The sequence below is a fragment of the Peromyscus leucopus genome, chromosome 10, assembly GCF_004664715.2.
Source record: "Peromyscus leucopus breed LL Stock chromosome 10, UCI_PerLeu_2.1, whole genome shotgun sequence".
Lineage (NCBI taxonomy): Eukaryota > Metazoa > Chordata > Mammalia > Rodentia > Cricetidae > Peromyscus > Peromyscus leucopus.
Window position 1 is genome coordinate 92944618 of NC_051071.1, and position 22129 is coordinate 92966746.

General features: G+C 38.5%; 1 protein-coding gene across 11 annotated transcripts in view; it reads left to right on the forward strand.

The window, feature by feature from the left end:
- Ccdc18 (coiled-coil domain containing 18) overlaps positions 1-22129 on the forward strand; it is a 119377-nt gene that overhangs the window by 57398 nt on the left and 39850 nt on the right. For 9 of the 11 annotated variants that reach the window (XM_028867405.2, XM_028867401.2, XM_028867406.2 and 6 more), the window contains 6 exons: positions 4146-4277; positions 6567-6701; positions 6829-6906; positions 13494-13610; positions 16761-16928; positions 18407-18549. In XM_028867405.2, the coding sequence (XP_028723238.1) occupies positions 4146-4277; positions 6567-6701; positions 6829-6906; positions 13494-13610; positions 16761-16928; positions 18407-18549 (773 nt within the window). The remainder of the gene's footprint in view (positions 1-4145; positions 4278-6566; positions 6702-6828; positions 6907-13493; positions 13611-16760; positions 16929-18406; positions 18550-22129) is intronic. The other 2 variants (XM_037209290.1, XM_037209289.1) reach the window with 2 other exon arrangements.

Genomic DNA, 22129 nt, shown 5'->3' on the forward strand with positions numbered 1-22129 from the left:
AGCTAATTGAGCATTGGCTGCCTATGAATGGAAGGTTCAAGAATCCAGTAGTTGTTAAGTTTACAAGGCTGAATGTCTCAGCTGATCTTCAGTATATGCTGGAATCCTGAAGTAACGCCAATGAGGAAATGGACTTGCTAGCAAGGGGGGGGAGAGAGAGAGAGAGAGAGAGAGAGAGAGAGAGAGAGAGAGAGAGAGAGAGCGAGCTTCCTTCTTAGAGAGAGAGAGAGCGAGAGAGCTTCCTTCTTACATGTCCTGTATATAGGCTGCCAGCAGATGGTGTGGTCCAGATTAAAGGTGGATCTTTCATTTTCAAATGATTTAATTTAGAAAAAAGATCCACCAGGTGGTGGTGGTGGTGGTGGTGGTGGTGGTGGTGGTGGTGGTGGTGGTGGTGGTGGTGCACTCCTTAATCCCAGTACTCGGGAGGCAGAGTCAGGTGGATCCCTATGAGTTCTAGGACAGCCTGGTCTACAGAGTGAGTTCCAGGACAGGCTCCAAAGCTACACAGAGAAACCCTGTCTCAAAAAACCAAAAAGAAAAAAAAGGGGGGGGGAATCCCTCTGTCATTTGGCTTTTAGTTAATTTCAGATGTTGTCAAATTGGCAACCAAGAGTAGCCATCATACCTCTTTTAGGCTGGAATTTTCTTCTAATACCTTCTGTAGGGATAGATTTGTAGATTAATACCACTTAAATTTGTCATGTAATGTCTTTCTTCATCTGTTGTGATTGAAAGTTTTACCGGGTGTAGTAATCTGGGCTGGCATCTGTGGTATCTTAGTAGTAGTAGTAGTAGTAGTAGTAGTAGTAGTAGTAGTAGTAGTAGTAGTAATAATAATAATAATAATAATGTGGTGTTCTCCACTGATGCAGTAAGCCAGATTAAGCGGAATTGAAAAAGTAAAAGGACAGATTTATTTGAGCACAGCCATTCACGGGTGGCTTCTCCAGCCCCAGAGATCAAGGTAGGAGAAGTCACCCGCCCAATCTAAAGCAGGGAGCTTATATAGCTTGTAGCTGAGGGGTGATAGCATGTCCACCACAAGCCTGGTTTGTGCCCAAGTGTGGTTAAAAGCTGGAATGCTTGGGTGTGGATTTGGGCTCCTGGCAACTTCAGGGGAGGAGCTGCCATAGCCGCTAAGAAGGTGGAACTGGGCTTTTTGGTGTGTTTTGGAGAGAGAGAGGGAGAGGGAGAAAGGAATGGGGCTTTCTGGATCAAGCAGGAGTGAGCTGGAAGTTCCAACAGAACACTTAGAGTCTGCAGACCATATGTACAGGCCCTCTGGCTTTTAGAGTCTCTTTGAGAAGTCAGGTATCATTTTTATAGGTCTGCCTTTATATGCTACTTGGTATCTTTTCCTTGAAGCTTTTAATATGCTTCCTTTACTTGGTACATTTCGTGGTTTAATTATTGTATGCCAAGGGAATTTTCTTTTCTGATCTTGTCTACTTGGTGTTCTGTATGCTTCTTGTACCTTGATACACACCTCCTTCTTTAAATTAGGGAAGTTTTCTTCCATGATTTTGTTGAAAATATTTTCTTTGCCTCAGACCTGTGTTTTTTCTTCTTCCTTTATTCTTATTAATCTTAGATTTGGTCTTCATAGTGTCCCAGACTGACTGGACATTTTGTGCCAGGAGCTTGTTTAGATTTAACATTTTCTTTGACAATGTATCCATTCCTTCTGTTGTATTCAATGCCTGAGATTATCTCTTGCATTTTGTTGGTAAGGTTTTCCTTTTATCTGTTCAAGATTCCTGTTCAAGTTCCTAAAATTTTCACTTCCGGATTTCCCTCAGTTTGGGTTTTCTTTAATAATCCTATTTTCACGTTCTGGTCTTGAACTTTTTTTTTTCTTCCACTGTTTGCTTATGTTTTCGTAGACTTCTTTAAGGGATTTATTCATTTCTCCTTTAAGAATCTCCATCATATTTATAAAGGCGATTTTAAGGCGATTTTTCTTATGCTTCAGCTATGTTTCAGTAGTTAGGGCTTGCTGTTGTGGTGATATTTTGTTTGTGTTCTAAAACATAAAGCTTGCCTTGAGATCAGAGTGTGGAGCTAACCACTAGAGGCCAGGCAGTGGTGGCACACACCTTTAATCTCAGCACTTGGGAGGAGGATACAGGAAGTGATATGGCTGTGCAGAAAGAAGAAGTGATAAGGCAGGGCGGAGACAGGAGCTCAGCCCTTTTGGTCTGAGGATTCAGTAGAGTTTAGAAGTGGCTGTGGCTTGCTCCTTTCTCTCTCTGATCTTTCAGCATTTACCCTTAAATCTGACTCCGTGTTTTTATTATTAAGACCAATTAGGATTCACGCCGCATGCTGTGTGTGGTTGCTGAGCTCTAGTGGGGACATACTGTCTTTGCTGTTATTGATTGTGTTTTTATGCTAATATCTAGGCATCTGGGTTTGGGAAGATTGCAATTCTATGACTTTATTTTTTCAAGATTGTAATTCTAGATGCTGATATCTGGTCTTGTCTTTGTTGGATGTATGTTTTGTTCTTTGGTTTCTGTTGCCCTCTGGTTCTTAGGAGATTGTGGTGGCTGTGTGTTACCTGGTATGAAATTCCTATGTGTTTCTGGGTATTGGAAGCTGACATGTAGGAATGGGCCTGGGTGGGGGTTAGTTGGGGTCAGGAATCACAGAAGGAAAATAATCAGGATGTTTCAACAGAATTTTCTTGGTCCCCTAAGAATAGGAACAGATAGTGAAGAGCGTCCACAGCAGGTAATCTACAAAGCTGGGATGAGATTGGAGGAACAGAGGGAGAGGTGAAGATCTGCAGTTAGCCTTCCTGCTTCCCTAGCCAGAGTAGTTTGTGGGGTTCCCAGGAAATACCTGCTGGGGTTCAGGGCTGGGATAAAACAGTGAGTGGGAGGAGGGAAGATTGGAGGGGAAGGTCTGTACTATCCATTGGAGATGTGTTGTAGACAATGGATGAGACTGGAGGATTGGATTTGGAAGAGAGGAGAAAATGGAGAACTATAGATTACCTACCTCCTTTACTGGACAGCTAGGCTGGTAGCCTCCAGGTAATCTTTTTTTTTTTTTTTTTTTTAATATTTTTAGATTAGTAGGTCCCCAGAGAATCCCAGAGGTGGTGCTGACAGGCAGAGAGAATATATAGGAGAAATCTGCGAGGAGGGGGAGGAAGGAACAAGAGAGGAGGAGGAGCCAGCCACCCAGCTACACAAGTCACTTGTGTTTCCTGTGACTCTGTTTTGTCTGGTGTCCAGCCAGAGCTGTTGTCACTTAATAGCTTTCATTCTTACACAGTAAGAGTGTCTACTGCCCACTCTGCTCTGCAGGCTGTGAGTGGGACAGGTTTTCTCACCTTCTGGAGACTCCCTGGTTTGTACTCGTTGGAGTGGTTAATGATGTAGCTGTACGGTTTCTCCTAAATACCCTGGAAGTTGGGGAAAGCAGTCTGAGTACTGAGATGTGTAAGAGTAGAACTGCTTTTTACCTTTATATTTTTAAATTTGCTAAGTATTAATCACCCTGCTGGATGGATGTAGCTGTGGGTTTCGAGTAGTCCATTGGAATTTCAGAGTTCTCTGCCCCTACATCAGTGAGTGTCAGTACAGAAACTTAGCTCCAAAGATTTGTCAATTCCCACACTCCCCCAATCTCAGGCTCACAGTGCTCATTCTTCAGAATTATTCTCAGCTGATGAAACCTGTTCCTGGCTGCTAATGGCAAAGCTCCCTTTCCCAGCACAGTTCACTGCCTAAGAGGCCTCCTCCTTCCTACCCTTCAGCTTGTTAGTGGCCTGCCCTTCTGTTCTTACAACTGCATCATCCCAAGTCTCTCTCTCAGCTGGGGTTGTGGCAGGTCGAATTTAATCTTCCTGAGTTGTGATTGTTCCATTTGTGCAGACCCCCAGAGTATTTTAGTTTTAAATAATAGGTTCCCTGGAGATAGTGTCCAGCCACAGCCCTCTGACCCAGGGCAACTCCTCTACTCCTGATCTGTCCCGTCTAAGAAGTCATTGTTCTAGCAAGACCAGCAGCTGGATTTGAGGCTTGTGAGAGCTATGGATTTGTCCTGTTAGTGGGAAGGTTTATTGGTAGATTCATGTATTTTTATCTAAAACAGGCTTTTAGTTATATTCTTCCCAATATTTTTATTTCTAGGAGAAGAATGAAAAAATAAGAAGCCTTGAATCCAATATCAATACAGAACATGAGAAAATTTGTTTTGCTTTTGAAAAAGCAAAGAAAATTCACTTTGAACAGCATAAAGAAATGGAAAAACAGATTGAACGCGTAAGTTATATATTTTTTAGTACTAAAAAGAACCTTAAACACTCTAACCCAAAATTCTTTAAGTGCAAATAAAGAAACAAAGGCATAGAGAAATAAATGGCAAAACCTATAATAAGAATCTCATTCTTTCTAAACAATGTCCTGATGTTTGTTTTGTGTGTGTGTGTGTGTGTGTGTGTGCGCGCGCCTCACTATGAATTGCTGTCTGTCTTGGAAATCACTGTGTAGACCAGGCTGGCCTTGAGCTCACAGACATCTGTCTTCTTCTGCCTCCTAAGTCCTGGGCTTAAAGACTGTACCATCACTATACTCGGCTCCAATGTTTGTTTATTTTTTTTTATTTTTTGTTTTCTGGGATGGAATCCAGGGCATTGTACATACTAACCAGGTACTCTACTACTGAGAAGGTTCAGCAGATACATCTGCCTACTGCCAAGCCTGATTATTGGGTTTAAATTCCAGGACCCCACATAGTGGAAGGAGAGACTGACTCTTGAAAGTTGTCTTCCAACCTTCATGCACTTAAACACATGTACACAAAAAGAAATACAATGTAATGCCCCCTCCTGCCTTTTTAAAAAAAGAAAGAATACTTCAATAAAGAGAATCTTTAAAAGTGTTCATGAAAATTTATAAACTGGTAATCAGTTAGACCTAGAGGTTTAAAAGAGTTAGGAATAAAAGAGGTATATCATGTGGGCCACAGTCATCACACACCATTAATCCTAGCACTTGGGAGGCAGAGGCAGGTGGATCTCTCTGAGTTCAAGGCCAGCCTGGTCTGCAGAGTGAGTTCCAGGAAAGCTAGAACTTAAAAAAAAGAGGTATGTAGTCGAATTTCTAAATAGTCTTATTAAATGAGAAACACAGAGCCAAATACAGGGGTGCCTTTATTGCCTTCCTGTTCTGCCTTCTCACTGGCTCTGCCCAGCCACATCACTTCCTCGTCACTGCCTGTCATACAGACCTCCAGGTCTCTATGGTTGGTACTGAGATTAAAGGCTTGTGTCACCATGCTTGGCTGTGTCCTTGAACACATAGAGACTCTGCCTGCCATGTGATTGGATTAAAGGCGTGTGCTACCACAGCCTGACTTTTGTTTATGGCTGACTATGATCTCTGATCTCCAGGCAAACTTTATTTAAAATATCACATTTCAGCACCAATAAAATATCACCACAGAGGTATATTATTGTAGACCATAAAACACAAAGTGATAAAAACAAACTGAAGAATGCACTTGGTAGTCTGAAGAAGGTGGATCTCCATGATCTCAAGGTCAGTGTGGTCTATATAGCAAGTTTCAGACTAGCCAGGAATATATAATGAGATCTGGTTTTTCAAAACAAAATAAAAGAAACATAGTTTCACATTTTTCCAAAAGAAATTTCAAGTCTATGTGGTTTCACTGGTAAATTCTTCTTTATGTGTATGGAATACACTGATACTATATAGTCTACTAGAAGAAGATGAACTACTTTCAAACTCATTTGACAAAGAAGGCAAGTACCTTAAATTCAAAAAAACGAGACAAAGACAATAAAATACCATTTAATTCTTATTAGAATGTAAAGGTAGAGAGTGAGAGGAAAGAGTGATAATGGCAAACACTGACACGAAGTGTAATCTTCATTTGTTGTTAGTATGATAGGGTGGCACCCAGTCTTAAAAACCCATAGTAATAAAAGGTGAAGGGAGAGAGAGAAAAATTTTGATGTACGTGGAAGAGAATACCTACTGAAATGAAAATGTGCCTATCCTAACAATAGGAAGTCCATTTCTAGGTGATTTGTTCTAGGGGAACTCTTACACATGTGAATAAACAGACTTGTATAAAGGGTGTTATTACAACATTGTTGCAGAAATTAAAGCAAGATATCAAAGTAAACCATAATTCCTTATGTAGAGTATAGTACTTCCTAAAGTAAATGAACTAGACCGGTATATGTCAACACAGATAAACATCTGAAACTATATTGAGTAAAAGAAAAAGCAAATTGTTAAAACTTAAAGGTATTGTTATAGTAAATGTAAAATTTCAAGACAAAATTGTACTCCATATTGTTCATGACTGTACATATTTAATAAAAGCACAAAAACAGACTAGTCAATAATAAGAACGGTGGAAGAAAGGGAAACGAGATAGGTATATGATTTATTTTTTTTAAATAAGAGAAATTGAAGGAAATTTCTAAAATGCAGAAATCTACTTACTTTCAAATATATTTATGTTTAAAGTGTTCCCAGTGTTTTAAATCTATAACATGAAAATCCCGTTTTTATATTTAGCTTGAAACTCAACTAGAGAAAAGAGATCAACAATTCAAAGAGCAAGAAAAGACTATGTCCATTTTGCAGCAAGATATACTATGTAAACAACATCACCTTGAATCACTAGATAGACTCTTGACAGAAAATAAAGTGGTAATGTCATGTTTTTAAAAGCACTATTTAAAAGCTAACATTTTTGTTTATGTTTCTGTAACATAAATTTAATATACTCTCAATATTTATTTGCAAACACATTTTTCTTACCAAAATTTGTTTACAGGAAATGGAAAAAGAAAATATGAAGAAAGATGAAGCTTTGAAATCATTGCAGATTCATGTATCTGAAGAAACAATCAAGGCTAGTATAGTATACTTTTTGTGTGTTTGTGCCTGTGTGTATGAATGCATACACATGCCATACCATGAGTGTGAAGTCAGAGGATAATATGCAAGAGTTAGCTTTCTCCTTCTATCATATGAGTCTTAAGAATAGAATTCAGGCCGGGCGGTGGTGGCCCACGCCTTTAATCCCAGCACTTGGGAGGCAGAGACAGGCCCATCTCTGTGAGTTCGAGGCCAGCCTGGTCTCCAAAGCGAGTTCCAGGAAAGGCGCAAAGCTACACAGAGAAACCCTGTCTTGAAAAAACCAAAAAAAAAAAAAAAAATTAATAGAATCCAGGTAATCAAGTTTGGAGACAAGAATCTTTACCTGCTGAGCCATCTTATCAGGCCTCTATTTTACTATTACAGACATTTTTATGGTTTTCTTCCCAATAAATTATTAAAATTATAATATATAAATGTCAATTAAACAGCTGAGGAAATGGCTCAGTACTTAAGAGTGTGTACTGCTCTTGCGTAGGACCTGAGTTCAGTTCTAGCAGCCTGTGGGGCAGTTACAGCTACCTGTAACTCTGATCCCATACCCTCCTTTTCTGGCCTCTGAGAGTACCTGCATGCACACACATACACACACACACACACACACACACACACACACACACACACACACACATCTGCACAAAGGTCCCCCCCCCCCCCCCGAGACAGGGTCTCTCTGTGTAGCTTTGGTACCTGTCCTGGATCTCACTGGCCTTGAACTCACAGAGATCCACCTGGCTCTGCCTCCCGAGTGCTGGGATTAAAGGCATGCGCCACCACCGCCTGGCATGGTTTTACTTTTGTACCTCATACTATAAAAGCTGGAGCCACAGAGCATGATAAGTACTTAATTAAGATAGAAAAGGCATTAAATTTGTACATTTGTGTCTGTTTGAAAAAGCAGTATATTTATTATTTTATAATCTTTGAAATGTTTCCCTTGTGAATATGGAAGAACTACTATATATTCATTATGTTTTTATTAGCGTTAATAAGTCTAAATATACTGCCATCTTGTACCATAAATAGTTTGAATATAAAGATACCTACTTTTTGCCTAGAATTCTGTTTATAACCCATTTTGTGATTGTGTATACCTATGCAAACAATTATGTCTTCAGGGTTGGGGGTGTGGGAGAGAGAAAGAAAGAGAATATTTGTGTATGTGTATAGTACATGTGCATATGAGTGTATGGAGGTTAGAAGTTGAAATCAGGTCTCTTCCTCAATCTTATTTTTTTGGGATTGGATACGTCATCAAACCTGAAGCAGCTATTTAGTCTGGCCTGTGAGCTTCAGTGATCTGCCTGTCTCTGCCTTCCTAATGCTAGAATTATATACACATGCATGCTGCCATACCTGGCTTTTTATATGTGTACTGGAAATCTGAACTCTGATCCCCATGCTTATTGTGAGCTATCTTCCCCAGCCCAACAATTACATCTTTGTTTATTGTTATGGGTCTGAGGTCACTTAGAGATTCACCAAGACCATAAATATATTTTAATAAAAGGCTTTATATTTTAGATACTGACATCCAGTGTGGGGCCAGGACTGTACCTGAGAGTGCTCCCAAGATTCATGAAGGCTTATGAAGGAAAAGCCACAAGATTGTATATATTTTGTCTATGTGTAGGCAGGGTCTAATTATATTTCTTACAGTTGTTCTAGTCATCTTTTTGATCAGAGTAAGCACGTTTGATTACAAAAGCAGAGATAACAGTTAGTCTTATGACCTACTATTTAGTAGAACAGCAAATTTTACAAGAGCAGACAATTTAAGAATAGTTTTCAACATTTGAGAGAAAAAGGAAATGGGCTGCTAGGGTATTGCCTCTAAGCTAGGGGCTATAGCTGGACTTTCTTTGGACTGCCAGCTCCCAAATAATGATATGGCGAATTTTTATTAAGTGTGAAAGCTTGGCCTTTCCTTAGGCTTGTTTCCAACTAGCTCAATTAACCCGTTTATATTAATCTATGTTCTGCCATGTGGTTTATTATCTCTCCTCTATACTGCACATCTGACTTCCCCTATGTCTCACTGGCTAATCCTCACCTCTCAGATTCTCCCCAGAGTTCCTATATCTGACCAGAAGTCCTGCCTATCCTCTCCTTCTAGCTATTGGCTGTTCAGGTCTTTATTAAACCTATCAGAAGGTGCCTTATGCAGATGAGGTAAAGCAGCCATCTTCACAGTGTATAAAAAGGTTATCCCACAACAAGGGGCTTTCATGTTAGAGGTGCTTTTTGGTCTCTCAAGCATACTAAGTCTAAACCTTAAATGTAATGTTAGCCATCACTTTATAGTTCTTCCTATAGAATTCAACAATTCTTTAACATTTAGTGTCTTGTCAGTTCATTTACATATGTAAGGGTAAACTTAATTTTAAAAAGTTAGTATGCAGGTCAAGCATAGTAGCCCTTGCCTGTAATCCTAGCACTTGGGTGAAGAGTTTTCCAAAAGTTTGAGGTCAACCTGATCTATACAGTGAGTTCTAGGCCAGCTAAGGACCTTGTTTCAAAAAGCAAGAAAGAAATAAAAAAAGTAAATAAATTTTTTTGTTAAGGTTGTAGGCATGAAACTTTCATTAAATAATATACAATAGCTATTAAACTTCTAGTTCTTATTAAGTCACCTAGAACATCTAAGCAGTAATTTAATAAGGAATTTCCATATATTAATGGCCAGATAAGACATAAGAAATCAGAAAATGAATGAATCGTACATTGAATGTTTTTTCCCTTGATGCTTTTAATGAGTTTTCCATTTGGGAAAAAAAATAAATATGAGAAACAAATATAGAAACAAAATTCCTTTGTTCAAATATAAGTAAGTTTTTGTTGTTGTTGTTTGTTTTTTTGAGGCAGGGTTTCTTTGTGTAGCCCTAGCTGTCCTGGAACTCACTCTGTAGACTAGGCTGGCCTCGAACTCACAGAAATCTGCCTGCATCTGCCTCCCAAGTGCTAGGATTAAAGTCATGCACCACCACACCTGGCTAAATATAAAAAATTTTGACATGGAATATCTGTAGCAGTAAGATAAATGTCTGGGATCCTCTGTTTCTGATTATGTCATTATCTTTCATAACTTTTGACTAAGTTCCTTTGCATGATTCAATTTGTTAATTGCAAGACCAATAGTTAGATGAACTGTGTGTAGGAAAGTTAAAACTATCAGTTTAAAGTTGTATTTTACAAGTGTGATCAGTGAGAACTAAAAGGTTGAGTCTATGGTGTTGCTCATTGTCAGGTCCCTTTCTAAGTATGAGCAAAGCCCTGCATTCGATTCCTAGCACCAACATAATTAAAATAAATTCTGAGTAGGTAACAAAATCTGTTAAATAAAATGTTGAAAGAATGTGCCTCTGGGCAATGGTGGCGCATGCCTTTAATCCCAGCACTCGGGAGGCAGAGCCAGGTGGATCTCTGTGAGTTCAAGGCCAGCCTGGTCTACAGAGCGAGATTCAGGACAGGCACCAAAACTACACAGGGAAACCCTGTCTCGAAAATCAAAAAAAAAAAAAAAAAAAAAAAAAAAAAAAAAGAATGTGCCTTAGGTTTAGAGGTCATCCTTGTTTATTTTCTATAATTTTTGTCTATTTTCTCTTCTGGATTATCTGTCTCCCCAATAAAGAAAATGGACAAATAATCAAGCATTTACTGAAGCTAAGTAGCCTTAGATCATCAGTTGGTTATTCCCCCCACTGTGTACCTGAGGAGGTTATTTCATTCAGCAGAGCAGTTAATTTTTGTGCTTATTTTATTCATGTACAAGAAGTTTATATATAGTATATGTTAATTATTTACATATAATTAAGACAAAAATTCTTTAAAGAAAGAAATTTTTTTATTATTCATTGGTTTTGCTTGATTTGTTAATTTTTACCTAACTGTGTTTTTAAATGTCAAACCCACAAAAGAATTCAAAGTATAGCCCAAGGAGCACCTGTGTACCTCTCGCCTAGATGCACTGTCCTTAAGGCTATAGCTATACTTACATCACACTTCTTCCCTCACCACATACACATATGTGCTTATATATGCACCACATCTGCCATAAACATTCTTCCCTTTTTGGCAGCCACCTGAGAGGTGTTGTTTCCCAATTATCTAAAAATACTCTTTATAGTCTTGGTTACAGCGTCAGTATTATCTGGGAACTTGTTAGACTTGCAGGATATCTAGCCATATTCTGTGTGGGTCTGGTGACTAATGTATCTTAGATTTTTTTTTTTTTTAAAGATCAAACCCAGGGCCTTGTGTATGCTGTTTTTTAATTTTCTGAGACAGAGTTCCTCTGTGTATCCCTGGCTGTCCTGGAACTCATTCTTTAGACCAGGCTGGGCTCAAACTCACAGAGATCCACCTGCCTCTGCCTCCGAGATGCTGGGATTAAAGGCATGTACTACCACTGCCCAGCATTTATGCTGTCCTTATGTATGCTGTGTTCTACCATTGAGCCACAACCCAGCCGTCAGATGTCACCAATTTACGAGGAAAATTTATTGGACCATCTTTGGAGTGATTTATCCCATGTGAATGTCTGATTCCTCAGTAACCTCATAACAATGGTTTTACCATCTTTTAATGTACTAATGATCATTCTCTTGCTTAAGAGAGAGAACATACAAGGATTTTTACTTTTCTTTTTATTTATTTGTTTGTTTGTTTATTTATTTATTGAGACGGGGTTTCTCTGAGTAGCTCAGGTTGTCCTAGATCTCTCTCTGTTGACCAGGCTGGCCTTAAACTCAGAGATCTGTCTGCTTCTGCCTCCTGGGTGCTGGGATTAAAGGTGTGTGCCACTATGCTTGGGTGGGTTTTTGTTTTTTATAATACAACTGTTACTTTAAAAATTTAAAACTAGAGGCTGGAGACAAAGGACTCAGGTTTGGTTCCTAATATCCACATTGGGTAGCTTTGCAACTGCCTCTTAACTCAGCTCCAGGGAGATCTCACACCCTCTCCTGGACTCTGTGGACACCTTCATTCACATGTGCACAATTCCACATGCACACATACACATAATTTAAAAAAATTTTAAACTTTAAAAATTGTTACTAGGACAACAGTTTTTTTTTTTTTTTTTTAACAAAGATAGTCCTTCATAATGGCAGACTTCTTGGCTGTCAGTAGCTATATAAACAAGCTGAGATGGCTAGTCTTTCATAATGATGGCTCCAGAATTCCCTTTTAGAAAGAATTACAGGGGTGATTTCATGATGACATTTCATAATGTCAGTGGTGTCTGAGAAGAAAATTTCTCTTTTTTTCCCAATCTTGCTGAAATTTCTTTCACAATTTCAAATGTGATGTTTTTATTCAGAGACAAGGAATCTCCCCCTGCAACATTAAAGCTCAAAATTATAAGGGGAAAGAAAAAAGCAAGATAAGGACCTAGTAATAGATGAGTATGGACATGGATACAAATTAAGGACATTGAACTAATTTTTAAAAAGTTATTAAATTTGATTTGCTCTTTAATATTCGATAACAAAGCATTTATACACACTTGAGTCAAGTTGTATTGCTGTTTTTTAAAAATATTTTCACAGATTCTATGCAAAGAAGATTTTTTTCCTCTGTGATAAATTTATCTTCTTAATAAACCAGCATTTCCAAATGTTCTTATCTTAGCAACATTCATAGGATATTTGTACTTACTTTCCTATTTTTAGTGTTCAAGGAGGCTTAAGAAATAAGTAATATGCTTACCTTTTTAAGAGAGTGTTTTTTGGGTGTCTGCTTTACATTCTTTCAAATGACTGTTTGTACTCTTGATCTGTCCAGTGTCCACTGTTGTCTTTCATAGTGCCTTGCCCCTGAACATACTTTCTCCTTTTAGAATGTGCTTCTATACTTACTTTGTTCTGGACTCTATTCTGTGGTTCTTCTTTAGTTCCCTGATTTGCCATGATTAATAAGTTTTTTCAGTCAATCTTTACTACCATATCATTTTATATCCTAAGTAGAGCTACTTTAGAGGTTTAAATTTTATTTATTACTTTGTGTTGGGATTGTACATGTGCATGTTACAGTGTGTGGTTGGAGGTTAGCATAACTTTGCTGAGTTGATTGTTTCTTTCCACCATAGGTTCTGGGAATCCAACTCAGATCATTAGGCTTGCACAGCTAGTGCTTTTTCTGCTTAGCCATCTTACTGGCTCGATTTTAGTGTTTCAAGCAGTAAAGTAACATTAGGAGATAAGTCTGTAAAATATTGTATAAATAATAAGTATTCATTAATTAATAAGTCATTTTTTTTGAGACAGGATCTCTCTCTGTAGCCCTGGATGTCCTTGAACTCACTTTGTAGATCAGGCTGCCCTGGAACTCACAGAGATTTGCCTGTCTCTCTCCTCCGAGTGCTGGAATAAAGGCATGTGCCACCACACCCAGCCTTGATTTTTCTTTTCTTTCTTTCTTTCTTTCTTTCTTTCTTTCTCTCTCTCTCTCTCTCTCTCCCTCCCTCCCTCCCTCCCTCCCTCCTCCCTCCCTCCCTCCCTTCCTTCCTTCCTTTCTTTCTTTTTTTTTAAATGTTATATTTTGCTTTTTTTGCTTTAGGTCAGACAACTGGATTCAGCATTAGAAATCTGTAAGGAAGAACTTGCTTTGCATTTGAATCAATTGGAAGGAAATAAGGAAAAATTTGAAAAACAGCTGAAGAAGAAGTCTGAAGAAGTAAATTATTCTTTTATTTAGGAAAATTTTCAAGTGTTTGTTGTTACTGTTGTTTTAATCTTGTGATAGTATTTTCAATATACTTTATTTTGTTTGGGTTTTTTAAAGACAAGAATGGTCTAGGGTATCCAAGGCTAATTTCAGACTCGCTATATAAGTAATGGTATAGAACTTATGATCTTCCTGCTTCTCCTTACCAAGTGCTAAGATTACAGGTGTGTACAAACATACCTGGTTTACATGGTTCTGGGATGGACCCAGGGCATGCTAGGTGTCAGGTTTTCTGCTACTATACTAAGACGCCATGACCAAGGCAACTTAGAGAAGAAAGAATTTATTTGGGGCTTCCAGTTTGAGAGGGTGAATCCTTGACCAGCATGACAGGGAGCACAGCAGCAGGCAGGCACTGGAGCACCAGCTCAGAGCTTACATCTCCAGACACAGCCATGAGGCAGAGAGTAAACTGGGAATGACTGAGTCTTTTTTTTTTTTTTGGTTCTTAAACCACGTTTATTGAAAAGTCAATTGACCATAAATCTGTGAATTTATTTCTGAGATACAATTAGGTCCCATTATGCACACATCTTTAATTTTCAGTGACCATACCTGTTATATGAACTATTTTAACTTTTTTTCATTTTTCTTTATTAAGAAATTTTCTACTCACTCGACATACCACCCACAGTTCTCACCTCCTCCCTCTTCCCACCCCCCAACCCTCCCTCCCAAGCCACCCCACATCCCCACATCCCTCAAATCAAGATCTCCCATGGGGAGTCAGCAGAGCTTGGCACACTGAGCCTAGGCAGGTGAATGGCTGAGTCTTTTGCAGCTTCAAAGTTACCCCCAGTGAGATACCTCTAACAATGCCACACCTCTTAATCTTTCCCAAACAGTTCCATCCACTGGGGACAAAGTGTCCAAATATATGAGCCTGTGGGAGCCATTCTCATTGAAACCACCACATTAGGCAGACTCTGTCAACTGAGTTTCATCCTCCTCTCCTTAATATGCTTTGACTGTTTATATACATTACATTAAATGTAATTTTTGTTTGTTTTTTGAGATGGAATTTCTGTCTTAACAGTATAGGCTGTACCATAACTCACTTTGTAGACCAGTTTAACTTCTATATATATGACATTAAAAACAAATTCTAAATTATATATTCCTTAAAGAACAGACTTTCTTTTAGTATAGCATAAAATATAATACCTTAAAATTCAAATTCACTTATTTTTAGGGAATCAGAATAGTGAGTTAGAGTTTTACAATTATTACATAGTAATTTTAATATAAAATGAATAATATTTAAAGCACTGTTTTAGACATAGGAGTATAAAATTCTTTAAAACTTTTAACTTTTTTGGTGTTGTTGGTTTTTTTGAAACAGATTTCTCTGTGTCATCCTGGCTGTCCTGAAACATTCTGTAGACCAGGCTGGCCTCAAACTCAGAGATCCACCTGCCTCTACCTCCCTGGTACTGACAAAAACTTAAAAATTTTGTTTTTGTTTGTTCTTACTTGAAGGATTAAGAATTAGCTTTGTAGGGGGACATGGTGGTACTTATTTATAATTCCAGTCCTTGCTTGGGTGGCTGACTTAGAAGGAGCATGAATTTTAGTCATTCCTGAGCTACTTAGTTTTAAGCCATTCATGGCTACATAGTGGGATACTATTTTTTTTTTTTAAAAAAAAAATAGGTTTAGCAATCAAACTTTATTGAGATAAATTTTTCAGTTACTAGATTAAAGACCTTTCTTGAAGGGCTGAAGAGATGACTTAGCAGGTAAAGATACTTGCCCCAAAACTGATGATGACTTGTGTGCTATCCCCAGAACACACATGGTAGAAGGAGAAAACTGATTCCTCCAAGTTGTCCTCTTACCTCTACATGTATACACACACATGAAACAAAAATTATACTTTCATTAAGAGTTGTCTCATTATCTCTATAACCTCAGCATCCACCCACATAGACAGGTAAGGCCTTGCTATGTAGCTCTAGCCAGCTTCTAATTCATAATTCTCCTGCCTCAGCCTCCTAAGGGCTGGGGTTTTAGGTGTACAGCATCATACCTACCTTAAAGACATCTTTTAAAGGAATTTTGGAGACCAGCGTACTGAGATCTTAAATATTTGTAGTGAAGTTTCGTAGTTGATATTGTTATTCTTATATGTATTAGAATATGAATAGTCTGGATCAACTTGCTGCAATATTATTTTATAAACTACTATAATATTAACACTATATAGTATGATAAATATCACCTGATTTTATTATGTAGTGATTTTGGTTTTATATCTGTAAAGGGGAAAGTTCATCTATATCGATTCAGGGCTGCCTCTGTCTTTTCCTTTCTGGGATGGGTTGCATAGAGCATTCTCCTTCCTGTAACGTGAAATGTGAGATGGTGTGTTGTAGTCTTGGTACCTAGAAGAAGCTGTTTGTGACTGGAGAGTAAAAGGTCACATAAGAACAGTTGACCAGCTGTCTTAGGGTTTCTACTGCTGTGAAGAGACGCCATGACCACAGCAACTCTTATAAAGAAAACATTTAATTGGGGTGGTTTGCTTATTTCAGAGGTTCCATCTATTATCATCATGGCGGGACATGGTGGAGTACAGACAGACATGGTGCTGTAGCTGTAGCTGAGAGTCCTATATTTTGCAGGCAACAGGAAGTGGTCTGTGACACTGACTGATGTTTAAGCAAAAGAATCCTCAAAGCCTGCCCCCACAGTGACACGCTTCCTTCAACAAGGCCACACTTTCCAATAGTGCCACTCTCTATGAGCTTATAGGGGCCAATTACATTCAAAGTACGATACCAGCCCATAAGTATAAAAATGCTTTCCTTCTCAGAAAGGAAAATATTTCAGAATCCTAGCCTGCCAAAACAATGTATTGCATAGGAGCATTTAAAAATCATGCCAAACAAGAGCAAACCCTATTAACATCTCCTGTATTCATAACCCTTTATAGGAATAACCCTATATTCATCACCCCAGTCAGAATAATGAACCATGCTGTTCTTCATGACCAACTATGCTACATGAAAAGTGGGATAATTAAGAAAGACAGCTTTTACATTTGTTGTTTTTTATTTGAAACATTTCATTGTAACAAGGAATATATATCTTTGCTAGATATATTGTTTGCAGAAAGAGCTAAAGATAAAGAATCATAGTCTTCAAGAGACTAGTGAGCAAAATGCTATTCTACAGCATACTCTTCAGCAACAGCAACAGATGTTACAGCAAGAGACAATTAGAAATGGAGAGCTAGAAGATATTCAGACTAAACTTGAAAAACAGGTATATATTATTGACTAAAAATAGTTTAATTTTTATGAAATAGAATTTAAAAGTCATTTGCAGATTTTTGATTAAGAAAATGTAATCCAGGATTGGGGATTTAGTGCAAGGCCCTGGGTTTGGTCCTCAGCTCCGAGGGGGGAAAAAAGACAAAATAACAGAAAATGTAATCAGACCTAGATCCCCTACTAAGATGGCAATATTTCTCATGCCATAAAATTTTATTATAATTTAGACTTCTTGACTGAATTTTTCTTGAATCTAAATTTAATCCTATCCAAATTATTGCATTTTCTGATGTCTCCATTTTGAATAACACATGTGGTATAACATTCTTTAATGAACTGGAAAAACAGTACAATAAAAGAACCCCTTTACCCCCAAAATAGAACTGCTACTGAACTAAACAGTTAAGTTATGGGATTGTAGCCCATGGTACGGTTCCTCTATAGCACACACAAGAGTGTGGGTTCAATCTCTAAGACCACAGCAAAGATTTGTTTAAATAAAATAAATATGTTATCATTTCACTGAAAGAATCCTAGACAATATGGTAATAGAGACGAGAGACTAATTTTTTTTTTTTTGAATTATAAGACAGGGTTTCTCTGTGTAACAGCCCTGGCTTCCTGGAACTTGCTTTGTAGACCAGGCTGGCCTTGAACTCACAGAGAACTACCTGCCTCTTCCTCCTGAATGCTGGCACTAAAAGTGACTAATCTTTTTTATTTCTTGTACACTTTGTCTCAATCTCTTTCATATATGTTCGATTTTTTTTCTTTCAAAAGAAATACAATTTATAAAAAAATATGAACTATTTTATTTTATTTAGTATACTCTTTTATCATATCTATATGTCTGAATTTGTCCTCAGCCCCCCCCACTCCCTTTTTTTTGACATGAGAAGTAAGAACTTTTCAAACTGGGATAATAAAAAGGGAAAATTTTACTATTTTGTTCATTTTTTAACCTTCTTTCCTGTTTCCTTTTTTTCCTTTTTCTTCATTGTTGTGCTGATGATTGAGTTTAGGGTCTCACCTTTAGCAGGCAAGCACCCAGTCTCACCTGGACTTGTTCAATTCTTATTACTCTCACTTAACTGTTAGACGTGCTCCCTTCTATAAAAATAGTAAGTCATATACAAATAACTTATTTCTATTATTAAGAAGTTAGTTATGCTTTATGGTTTCAAAGCAATCTGGTTTATATTTTGATTATACTGTTAATACTAAGTTTAAGTTTTGAGATGGGGTCTTTTTATATTGCCTAAACTGGTCTGGAGCTCCTAGACTCGGGCTGTCTTCCTGCTTTAGCCTTTCCAATGTCTAAGGCTATAGTTAAAATTCTACTACACCAGCTTACTTTGATTTTTAGAGTACATCTTGAAACTGAATGATATATTTATGAAAGCATTTTTCTTCTGTAAAATGTTGGAGTGTAATTGAATTTAAGCACTTAACTGAAAGCTGCCTTACCAGGTATCCAAGCAAGAACAAGAGCTTCAGAAGCAAAGGGAAAGCTCAGCAGAGAAGTTGAGAAAAATGGAAGAGAAATATGAGACAGCCATACATGACGCAGATTTGAAAAGACAGAAAGTTATTGAGCTTACTGCTACAGCCAGGTAAAATTTGAATATAGTAAGTTTTTTTTTTTGTTTTTGTTTTTGGTTTTTTTTGGCCTTCTCAGTTTTGTATCAGTAATGTCTGAGTTTCAGAGTTTAATAATATCCAGTGAGATATTTGTGTGAGGAATTAATTTCTTCATAACCTATGTTCCTGCAGCATTTTGTTGATCTCCCTCATAACCTTCATTATATCCTTTTTTTGTATTATAGTACAGTACTTTTACTTTCTTACATTGAAATATGAACCCTATTTAGCTTATTTTGGGGTTCCCCACAACATCTGGGACAACTAGCACAAATCCTTATACTTTATAGGCACTCAGCAACTGCTGTATTAAATTACAAATAACACTGAAAGTTGTAGGCAAAGATCTCACTCACACTGGGGAAACTCTCATGGGACCTAATTGGTTTTTTGTTTGTTTGTTTAAAGATTTATTTATTTATTATATATACGAAAGAGGGTGCCAGATCTCATTACAGATGGTTGTGAGCCACCATGTGGATGTTGGGAATTGAACTCAGGACCTCTGGAAGAGCAGTTGGTGCTCTTAACCTCTGAGCCATCTCTCCAGCCCTGTTTTTGTTTTTTTTAAGACAGGGTTTTTCTGTGTAGCTCTGGTTGGTCTGCACCTAGCTCTATAGACCAGGCTCGCCTCAAACTTAGACCTGCCCCTGAGTGCTGGGATTAGAGGTGTGTTTTGCCACCGCCTGTATGTGGGATAAATAAAATAGTTGTCAGCTTTGACTGGATATTCAAAATCATCTCAGTGAATCTGTGAGCTGAAATATAGTTATCTAGATTCCACTTTGTCAATAAGAATTGACATAATTCTAACCTTTTTTTATACCAGTAGCAGTCAAGTGTGAACTTACATTCAGAAACTAAAACCTTATGTCCCCAGATTTCCTTTCTCATTGATAGCGACTGAATATTAAGATAGGGCCCTTGGGCTTGGAGTAGTACTTAACTTTACCAGACATACTCCTTGATAAGTCTTTTGCACCCTGAAGGCCAATCCGCTGACGCATCAAACTGAATCAGACCAAATTGGAAAAGCTCAGGTTTAATGGGTAAAGCATTCCCAGGTGATTCCTGGCCCCTCAGAGAGGAGACAGGGCCCAGAGACTGGAAGAACCACATGTCTGTTTTCTGGGATGCAGATTAAATACCCTGTGGGAGTGGTCTTGAGCCTCTCTGGGGGAGGAGCTGTGTTTGGCCGGCTTTGAAGGGGCGGGTTTGGGGAAAGAGATGGGGGAGGGGAGTTGAGGTGGATCTTCCACCAGAACATTCCAGATTCTTTGGGTACAGGGATGCCAGGGTGCCAGGGGCTGAGGTGGAGCTCCCGCCCAAACACTCCTCTCAACAGTGCCAGTGAAATAGTGCTCCATCAAGATTTCTCTTTTGTGTTGACAGGTATCTATCCACTAATTACAGCCTTTCCACTAACTCTGTGAGGGAAGGTATCCTGACTGTTTGGGGAGTCAGGCTATACCTGGAGTTGGGGTGTGGTGGGGGATGGTCTCTGCAGGATATAGCAATCCACTCCTCTCTTCTGGAGAGACATACAGCTGAGCTTTGCTCAGCCCCCACATAGGGGGGCTTCCCAGCAGAGCTCTGCTTCTTCTCCAGCCCAAGATGGTGCTTCTTTTGCTTCACTCTGCTAAAGGGGAAACCTTTGCAAAAATGTAGCAGTCTCTTCTGGCTCCTGCAAAAAGTTACTTTTTCTGCTTCAGCCTTGCTCATTCCCCTAAGAGGTGTCCTAGCCAAGTTCTTCTATTCTGCTCCACCTTGCTCAGCCCCCTAAGGGACATCATAGCTGATGAAGATCTTCATACCAAACACTCTTTTGAGAAAGAGATTTATCTGGGAAGGAGGAGTCCAGGAGAGTGGCTGCCTCTACCAAGATGGGAATAGCACAGCCCACAACTGAACAGGCAGGGTGGTTTATACAGGGTTTCTTAGGGGTGGGGTTTCTCCAGGGAGAAGAATTTCTGTTCAGCGTTTGGTTAGTTTTTCCTGCCCAGGGATTGGTTACTTTGGTTGGTCAGAGGCCAAGATGGCCCTGATTTCAGAGCCAAACTGTTTCTTTCACTGGCTTTTTTTTTCTTTGCTCTAATATAATACCAGGGCATATTTTCGTTCACTGGCTCTGATTCTAGGGAAAAAGTACGTTTCTTGGCACTGGTTTCAGAGTCAGGGCCTGTTTCTTTGGTTCTGGGTTCAGGGATAAAGTGTTTCTTTCACTGGCTCGGGTCCCAGATCCAGGCTGTGTTTCTCTTACTGGTTCTAGGTTCCAGGGTCGGGGTGGGTTTCTTTAGCTGGCCCCTTTTCCCTGCAGTGAGGCCATGAAGCCTATTCACATTCTAACTTTATCCTTATTTATGCCAAACACAAGAAATGCTAAATTTCCAAACCAGGGCCCATTGCTGTTTTCTCCCATCCTATGCCAACTTCTGAAAGCTTCCATTGTACCTTCTAGAATTCATAGACATCCTCTGTATTCTGTCTTTTCTTTTCTCTTACTATAATAAACCTCTTACATTATCCTGAGGACATTACTTGTTCTCTTGTGGGCTTCTAAACTAAAAAAACCTTCTCCAAGTTCTTGTACCAGAGAGTCAAATGTGTACTCTGAACTAATATCATCGGATAATATTCTTTATTACTGATATTTATAGGCCACCTGGCTTATTGTTCTCTCCAATAACCAGCTCTGGTTAGTTAGTATTCATTTAACTGAGTCAGTTATGACTTGAGTTTTTGTTTTTTAAAAGCTTTCTTGTCTGATTATTATATTTCTGTCATGTTTCAGACATCCCCAAAGTTTACCCTAGAGCTGACCATTTCTAATATTACTACTGTGTTATTCTCTGATAACTTTGCTTGCTTTTGTTTGTTTTGTTTTGTAACAAGGCCTCAATATGTAGTTTGGGCTACCTTCAAACTTAGCAACTTTGTGCCTTAGCTTCCCCAGAACTGAGATTATAGCTATATGACACCATATTTGACTCACTATACTTTACTAACCTTAAAATCAAGTTAGTCATTAAAATCACTTTGTTAGCCTTCTCTTTGGCTTACGTATCACAGAGTTAAAATCTAGTTTGGGGCTGGGGAGATGGTTCAGTTGGTAAAGTACTTTCTACATAAACATGAGGACCTGACTTCATATTCCCAACATCCATGTCAAGAGCTGGGCATGGTAGCCTGCTCCTGTAATCACACCATTGAGAGGCACAGACAGGAGGATCCCTGACCAAGCTGAAGTGCTGAGTCTGTAAAAATCTCTTACATATTCAGTAAGAGACTATATATCAAAAATAAATAAGTAAGTAAGTAAAGTTAAGAGAGACTGGGGAGACCTTTGACTTTGATCTCTGGCCTCCACATGCATGTGCATATACATTCACGTACATCTGTATATGTATATACACACAAGAACACATAAGCATGCATATACCCAAAATCCAACTCACACTACTTGATGCCAGCATCTTTAAAGAAGTTATAGTCTTGTGTTCCCTAATATTGTGTGGCAAGCTAAGCTTCATAGAAGATTGATTTTGCACCTTT